Source organism: Gavialis gangeticus, unplaced genomic scaffold, assembly GCF_001723915.1.
Source record: "Gavialis gangeticus isolate Ggan-Ray unplaced genomic scaffold, GavGan_comp1, whole genome shotgun sequence".
NCBI classification, from domain to species: Eukaryota; Metazoa; Chordata; order Crocodylia; family Gavialidae; genus Gavialis; species Gavialis gangeticus.
This window is the reverse complement of record NW_017729025.1, coordinates 135,321,787-135,330,613: the sequence shown is the minus strand read 5'-3', so window position 1 is coordinate 135,330,613 and position 8,827 is coordinate 135,321,787. Positions and strand designations below refer to the sequence as shown.

Genomic DNA, 8,827 nt, shown 5'->3' with positions numbered 1-8,827 from the left:
AAAAATGCCCTTAGTGTCCAGTCCAGCAACCCTCACTCATGTCAGCAGTCCCATTCACATGAAACAGGTAAACTCTGACTAAGGGACATAACAGTAAGAGCTGAAAAGAACTGAAACCTTAGGTTCTTTTCTGGAAAACCACAGAAACACAAGGCAAAAGTTAGAGCATAGGTATAAGTGCTTTGCATGATCATAGTCTTCCTTTGAACATATTCTAAAACTCTTCTGGCAGAACTGCTCTACTGTTATGTTAAATGTGTTTAACCTGTAATTTTATGTTAAAGCTAATTCCATTCTAATCTATACCTTGGTTTCTACGAACTATCCCTTGAGTGGTTTCAAATTATAAATAAGATCTTCTGAAAGATGATATAAATTTATTTAAAGAAGAATCACAAGGTTCTCCCTATTTTCTGACCAATTGTAATCACTTGTTTTGAGCCCTGATTAGTGCTTATGAAAAAACAAACAAAAAACAAACACACCCTTCTGCATGGCTTTTCAAAAACTTACTTTATCAAAGTTCTGCATTTGCTCCCTGTTTGTAAACCAAGACTCCTTGTCTTGACTGGGCTGAATAACAAATACTTCATAATCTGCAAACATCTGTGTAAAACGGTTGGCAAAAATTTCCCGGATCTGAATATTCAGCTGGTAAACCCTGAATTCTTCTTCATCACACTGGATTTTTAGATCCTTTTTGCTACTCGTCTCCTCCCGCACCTCCAGCTGAGAGAGTAGGGGAAACATACAAGAACAAAACATATTTTTGCCTTTATGGGATGTACAAGAAATGCAAGCTTATATCTAAGTTTGTTATCCAAATGTTATTCCTCAGATCAACATAAGGCATTTCAACTGACAAGATCCTGCACAGTGCTTTTGGAAAGAACATTTAACTCAATGAGATGATAGCTTCAATAGTAAGCAGACTTCATTTTTAATTCTGACTGCACTAGAAACATTTTCAGAAGATGGAGGTAATATTAACATGCTCATCTCAGGCCTTTGTTACTTTTGACATCAAAATGAAAACTTGCAAAAGGTTGTTAGAGTACCACCAATGTGTATTTCTTCAATGTACAGTATCATAAATCCATACTTAGCACTGCTACAATCCAATAGGTATTGACCTTCATGCTAATTCAGAGACATATAATCAAAATAAGTTCCTGTGCATGGGTAGTAAGCAATTTCCCTAACTTCAGGAATCTTCCATGACAAGTTTATGGCACCCATTTTAATATACAGCTATGATTATGCCTTTTTGGGCACAAACACCCTTCCTGCCTGAAGAAGGGTGTTTGTGCCCAAAAGCTTGCAGAGAACTTTTTTTCCAGCTATTTAATTGGTCTAATAAAAGATATTACATCTACCCAAAGAACCTTGCCTGCCTATGTCCTTAGACCAACAACTTTACAAAAGGGGATGCAGCTGGGGAACAATCCCCAATCTAAACAGCATATAGGAGTTAGAGTTTGCTGAAAATCTCCCCCAATTTAAAGAATACAAGCAAACTCAAAATCTTCCAAAAAGAGCACAGATACAGTAAGGACCCAATTTTTGGAGGGACTGAGCTTCTACATGCCCAGCTGATGTCCCTGACCTACATCTACACACTGTGTCTCTGGAAAGAAATCACATCACTAAAGTACTTTACAGCATATAAACAGCATTAATGAAGCAAGCCTTGCCACAATCACCAAAGCAGGCAAGTTATATGCAAATAGTTCTACAAGTAGCAAATCTGAGACAGAAAAATACCAAGAGAGGGTGAAAGCAAGGATTAAATCAGTAAGTGGCTGCCTTTTTTTTTTTTTTTTTTATATATGAGATCACCCAACTTAAAAAAGGCACCTGTTTAACACGTTAAAACCTTAGAGTAGACAAGGCAAGTGATATTAGGTAGGTGAAATAAAACAGTAAAAGGAAGCAAAGGGCTTAGTTGTGTTAAAACTGACCCTCGTCTCTTCCAAGATGCTAACATGTAAACATACCTAAGATGCTAAAAATATTAAAATAAAAGTCCACCTAATGAAGGCAAGGCCAGACAGGTCACTACATGCTGAATCTCCTTTTTCCTCACACGTCTGGTATGCAATGCCATAACAGAAACTGCATGCAGTTCCATTACATACCTTCTCTAGACTCACTCCTGTTCTTTTGACAAGCGCTTGAAGTCTTGCTATCGTCTCATTTTCCTTTAGCAGTTCATAGGAATTCAAAGGTGATCCTGCTATGTTCCCATTTCTTTTATCAGAAACTATGTCACATGCTCTGAGGTTCTTCATCTTGGAGGCACTTTCACTGCAGTGCAAATTTCCCTCAGGTGGAATTCCAAAAGCCATTAGGATCTCAGAGATTTCCTGAATGAACTCAAGTTTATTTGGGAATTGGGGTAAATCCTCTGGCAGCTCAATGAAATGGTTATCTATGTCCACAAAGCACAGATTAGCCTGGAAGTTAAATCAGGACAGCATAATATTAGATCACTATCATGAACAGATTTTTTAAATAACAAATAAAGAAAGATGCATTTATGTGTATTTATTTACGAATTCCTGAATCTTCCCCTACAGCACACAGCTACCCAGTCTCTATTGGTTGGCCATAATGGTCTATTTTCTTGTTTAAACTGCTTGATTAGATAACAAACAAAGCATGTTTTATTACAGTTATAGATCTGTAAATACTTTTCCTGGGTATGCATATAATATGAAAGTTCCTTTAAAACCACATGGATATTTACACATGTAAACAAGGTAGATGCACACATATGCATGCATAATAGAGAGCCAATCCTTGGCTCGTTATGTGTGAGAACATGGCGTTTGCCAGGCTTGCCACTTCCGGATATTGAGCCCCACAAGGAGTCCACACCCCGCTGGAAGATGCATCTCAAGCTGGCCAGGGTCAGGTCTCCAGGAAAGCCAGCCAGGGTTCTGAAATAAAGCAGACCCATCATGGTGGAGGCCCCTAGCTCCACCTGGCAATCAGAGTATGCAGCCAGGGATGAACCTGGAAGCGACTAGGCTCTGGAAGCAGGGGATTCCCTGGCTACAGCGACCACGTGGTGCATGAGAAGTGGGACCTGACTGGACCACGTAGAAGCAGGCCTGTTTAAATTAGAAGCTCAGGGATTCAGTGCTCCCCAAGAGAGGGGAGAAGAGGCAGCGTCTCTGGAATCAGAGTGGTACAGGCCGGTACAGAGGCACAGCACTAGACTGAGCACTGACTGCCAGGCTTAAGAGAACCCAAGATGAATGGTGCAGTGAGATGGGTCAGTGAGATGCAGCTGCCAAAGGACTTCAGTCAGCCAAGAGCACTAAACTACTATAGGAAACCTAGATTCATGGGGCAGGGATCCTAACCCACGCCAGGTAAGACTGTTTACGGACTTTAATAAATATTCAGGGAAAGGTGGAGGGAAAGAACAGTACCCTCACCTGGGTTCAGATGAGGGGTCACCCTTAGGGGACTGAAAGAAAAGGGGGTGAGACCCGGAATGCACAGGTCAGATCACTGGGGATATCTTGTGACCCTTGCTTTGAGGATTATGGGTGAAAAATGCTGATTGCACCAACAGGGGGGGACAATGACAAGGTAAAGGGGAGGTTGGAAGCCTGTGAAGGAGATCCATCAGGGCTACGAAGCTGCAGTCTTCAGCATATGACTATCAACCAACAACTTCCCATTTCTTTTCCAACAAGGTGTGGCAGGGAAATGTGAGGAAGCAGGCTGTGTTTCAGGCCCCAAGAACAGGAATCAGAGCTACCCATCCACAGTGTGCATCTAAGAACAGGTGTCTACCTTTAGACACCTTCAGACCAACTATTCCAGGGGATTATTTTAGAGGTGCTATAATACCTACAGATGCTGCAATCCAATTAACCTCTCTTTTGCTTATATAAAAATTCAAGGACTAAGACTTATTCCAAGAGCTTTCTCTAAAAAGTCTCTGAAACATGTTGCAAGAGTATTTAATCAACTTAGGGCAGACAGAAGTGCAGCTCCCTGCTACAACTCAGAACATTATGCAGGAAGTGTTCAGAGTTACAACCATCCCCTGGACCAAACAGAAGTTCACTGTTGGTTCCACAGGGAATCTAGCTGCTGGCTCCAGCCTCCAGCTTGTTTCCCCTAGCAATGACCCCCGCCCTCCCCGTGAGCACATGCTGTTTTCAGAATAGAAGAGGGGAAAGATTGCAGAGGGAGGTAGTTCTAGGGGTTCCCCAGCTGGTGTTGGAGGGGGCTCCAATTCACCCACCCAAACCTCAAGCAGGGGCTGAAAACCCCCCAGATGGAACTCCCTCCACTCCTTTTCCTCCTCTTATTCTGACAACAGCAACAGGGTGGTAGGGGCAAGTTACAGAAGATGCTACATGTTTTGAAAGGTCTTCATCTGACCCCTCATGCAATGAGGGTTCAGATTTTTGCCCGACTGCCCACTTTTTAAGCGGTCTACAGCCATGCACTTGTGTTTGGTCATGGCTAGAGACCACTTTCTGTAGCCAGATAGAGCAAAAATTGTCACTTCTGTCTCCAGCCTTAATTTCCTCTCAAGCCCAATCCTTGTCTGAGTTCCTGTTTTAAAAGAACAGACACTAACTACACTGCCTATGTAGAAATGACAAAAAAAATGCTAAAAGTCATCTCCAGAATTTTCTGGCTCTCCAGCACTACACAAGCCTAGGCAAAAAAGGTAAGATGGGCCACAATTAAGGCGAGTCATCCTTGCAAAGGAAACACCCTCCCATTCACAAACACAAACAAGCCCACTCAGTTGTGGGGGGTTCTTTCAACCCAGGCTAACCAACCAATCTAGCAGAACAGGCAAGTGCTTGAGCACCATTTTCATGCAGGCTCTGGAGCTAGGACTGCACTGTTCAGTCTTCCACAATCTCTTAAGTAGAACGTGAGAACTTCCCAGGGCCCTACAAAGCAAAAGACTTTTTAATGACCAAGGGCTTGATTCTGCAAAAGCACTTGTCAGAACAGAATGCAAGTGTCTGAAGCACAGAGCACTAATGTAAGTATGCCTCAAAACTAGGGATCCGGGTTTTCCGTTTCCCATGGAAAAACTGAGTAAATCACAGATTTTACTTTTTACCAGAGGCAAATGTGGATTTCTCATTTTACTGGAGAAACCCGCAGATTTTGCAGTTTTGCAACGAGCCCCCTGCAGGCTGGCAGAGTTCCAGCCTGTAGGGGGCTGGGAAGGAGTGGGAGGAGGGCAGTTAAGACAGGGGGTGCTACCTACATGTATATGCACATGGCCCCAGGCAGCCTGAAGAGCAGCTCCCACAGGAAAGTGTGCGGCAGGGGCCGGGGGGGCGGGACGGCCAGCATGTTTGAGGCCCCCATAGGGAGTTGGGAAGCGCTGGGGCTGTTGCTCAGCCAGGCTGTGCCCGCAATACGCAGCTGCAGGGCCCCAGCAGAAAGTGGGACGAGGCTGCAGGTGGCTCATCTGAGGGACAGGGGGATGGGAGGGGTGGGGGAAGGTGGTGAGGGGAGCCAGGGCCAGCTCCATGCAGCTGCATGCACTCTCAGGAGGGCAGGGGGTAACCCGTGCCCCCCCCCCCAGATCTGTGTGTGGGGCAGGGGCTGAGCACTGCCCACTTCAGGCTCATGCTTCCCACCCTGCTGCCCTCCCCTGGGGCCTCCGCAGCCCAGCATGTATGACCTGGCATGGCAGGGAACAGCAGAGCTACACAGGAAGCTGCCTGACACTGCAAGCTCTGTGCTGCCCATGTCCCCTGCGCATAAACCTGCACTGTCCATCCCCACCCCAACCCCCATCCTACGCTGCAGCCACACAGGCAGGGGATACCTCACCAGAGCAGAACTCACAGCAGCAGGCAGCTTCCTGTGTGGCTGTGCTGCTCTTTGCAGTGCTGCTGGGTCACATACGCCGGGTTGCAGAGCCACCAGGGGAGGGCAGCAGGGCAGAAGCCCGCAGCATGCAGCCCCCACTCCGCACACAGGTGTGGGGGTCATGGGTTCCCCCTGGGAGTGCACACTGCAGTGGGAAGCAGCTCCCCACCCCGCCAAAGCCCACAGTGGACAAGAAGCACGGGGGAGCTGCACTCTGTTGCCTCCTGCCAGGAGCAGGGGGCTGCAGACCCAGGCACCTGGGCCTCATAGCCCTGGCAGCTGGGAGCCCCCTCTGGCAGGCTGGGGCACAGAGGAGCCAGGGGGCTGTGGGGAGGGAGTGAGGGGCAGGAGCAGGGCCAGGGGGGCCTTTCAGTTTAATCATGGATTTTTTGGGGGGGGGGGCAGTGAAAAAAAAGAGAATTTGCAATTTTTGTATCACAGAAAACCAGGATCCCTGCTCAAAACTAATCCACAGTACCCATTGCTGCTAAGAGCCACCAAATACGGTAAAGTATTTAATTTGTCAAATTGTTTGAGATGCGACAAGGCAAACATATTTTCAAAAGTGAAATGCCATTTTTCTTAAAGACTGCAAAAGAAACAAAAAATGTATTCAACAATTTTTATCCAATTTTGCTTTAAAAATTTCAACAATAATTTAGTCTAGCATAGGAATCTGTATGTGACATTACTGCTGGTTTAGTTTAGTGGTTTAAGCAAGTTTTATTTGAGGTGTTTGGAGAGGTGGGCAAACAAAGTTTATAATAGGCAGCTAGGCTCATCCTGACCAGAAAGAGGCCACCAATATATTGCTTCATAATCCAGAAAATAAAAACCTCTTGCTAGTGCAGGAAAAACTAAACCAGATGTGAAATGTTCTGCTTGAGGGAAGCTTGAGGGAAGACCACTAATGAATATTTGGGCTCACAGAACTAACGTTTCCTTCTTTGGTTAAAAAGCCTGGGTAGAAGTTAATGTCTCTCCTCAGAGCCTCAAAAAAAGCTCCACCACTGCAAGCCTTTGTGATACCCGCTTATCACACAGCCAGAATTAAGCCATTTTTATTTGCTCCTTACGTACTTCTGCTTTTTTGTTCACAAAGTAGTGTTGGGCATTATTTGTCTAGCTATAAACCAAGAGGTGAATGCGTTTTTGTAGAGCTTTGGGCGTTTGTACAATGCTAAGCACAAAAGGGATTCTGTAGCTCCTAGGGTCCTATGAACTACAGTAATATAAATAGTATTTAGCAATTAAAAACTTCCAGTCAGGATAGCACCAATGTCTCCAAGTCAATGAAACCTAGAACATATCAGCTTAAGCAGCTGCTCCAGCATCCTTCCCTGAATAGGGTCACATTTGACATCAGTGCTAAATTCCCCAAAGAAAGGAGGAAATGCAACATTTCCCTACTTTGCAAGCCTTTTATAGATTCCAGAGAGAAGTTTTGCTGCAGGAAGAAAACAGGCAGAAATTGAAAAGAAAGAGCCATCATCGTCCTATGCCAGAACTGAGAAAGATTATGAAAGCCTCAAGCCATCTTTAGATCATGTGGTGAGTTTCCCCCCGACAAGATATTTGTTGCATTTTTTAAGAGTACAACAGAGATGAGTAATCTGACCAACTAGTTACGCTTTTGTCCAAAGTTACTGGAATTTTTTGTTCAAAGGCAAGGATTTCTTTTATTGAGCCAACTGTATAATTGGGATAGTTAGACAAGGTTTAAATGTAATACATTTTTCTTCAGGTCAGATTTCATTTTCTGTTTAATGTTACGTTCAATAAGCATATACTAAAAAGTATAAAATTAAGAAAATTAAGATACAGGGGTTATCATTCTATGAAGACGCTCTGATGACTTTTATTCATGGGAACATAATGTGAGCAGGTTATGAACAAAGGAAGCCTCCGAAAGCATCATCATCATCTTTGCTTCACCATACACAAAGTAATTAGTTAACTAATATTAGAATGCCTGAGTTAGTTAAAAATGGAAAAGTTTACCCCTTTAACAACATTGTTAGAAGAGCAATAACAAGTTTACATTTGTCACTTTTGGGAAATAAAAAACGCACAAGAACATATTTCCTTGACCATCCAGGACTGTTGGTTAATTTTGTCAAGCTTCAACCTCCATATCTCATGCTTCAGAAAGACATGGCAAAGGGAAAAAAAATAGTACACATACGTGGTCATGCAATTAAGAGTTTCCTCGCCTGCCCCATACAAGAGAGAATCAAAAGCAGAGCATTATATAAATTTGACTGTCACAATTTAATGTCTGTATAATCAAACTTTTATAGTTCTAAATAGGGATTCAAGTTTAAAGTATCACCAAAATTTTTTTTTTATATATATATATAAAAAATATGTACAATTGAGAACAAGAGCGAGCTATCTATCTATCTCAATGTGACCAGATACATCAACGTTGATAGATTCCCACTATAAAAGATTTCTCTGCCTTATAAAAATCAATAGCAATATTCTCATCTAATTTCAATGGAGCCAAGATATCACCACCCATAGATTTTTAAAAGCCAGAAGGAACAGCATAATTATTTATTCTGACTTCCGTTGTAATATAGGCCTTTGTATATACATTCCTGCATATCCTTCCTTTCAGTTCCATTTAAAAATGTAAGAGGAAATGGAACCAGAAGCAGGGGTTCCCAAAAGGATGCTCAAAAGATGAAGTAAAACAGATTATTCACTAAACAATGAGCCAGCTCCCCACCCCACCAATATTCTGAAAGTAGAAAATTACTTCTGTTTTGAACATTAACATTTCTGAATGCTGGTACTTGTGGTAATATACTGTATATACTGGAATATAAGACTACTTGAATTATAAGATAAATCCCTAATCATTAGATTCAATATATGGAAAATGTATAAGTGTGTTATTTGTCCCCTCACACTGCTACAGCAGAAAAATAAAAAATCGGGGGGGGGG

General features: G+C 43.1%; 1 protein-coding gene across 3 annotated transcripts in view; it reads right to left on the bottom strand.

The window, feature by feature from the left end:
- The window catches only part of DENND5A (DENN domain containing 5A), a 139,947-nt gene that overhangs the window by 55,399 nt on the left and 75,721 nt on the right, over positions 1–8,827 (bottom strand). For all 3 annotated transcript variants that reach the window (XM_019519596.1, XM_019519594.1, XM_019519595.1), the window contains exons 6-7: positions 2,139–2,456; positions 514–729 (exon numbers count right to left, since the gene is read on the bottom strand). In XM_019519596.1, coding sequence (XP_019375141.1) covers positions 514–729; positions 2,139–2,456 — 534 coding nt within the window. The remainder of the gene's footprint in view (positions 1–513; positions 730–2,138; positions 2,457–8,827) is intronic.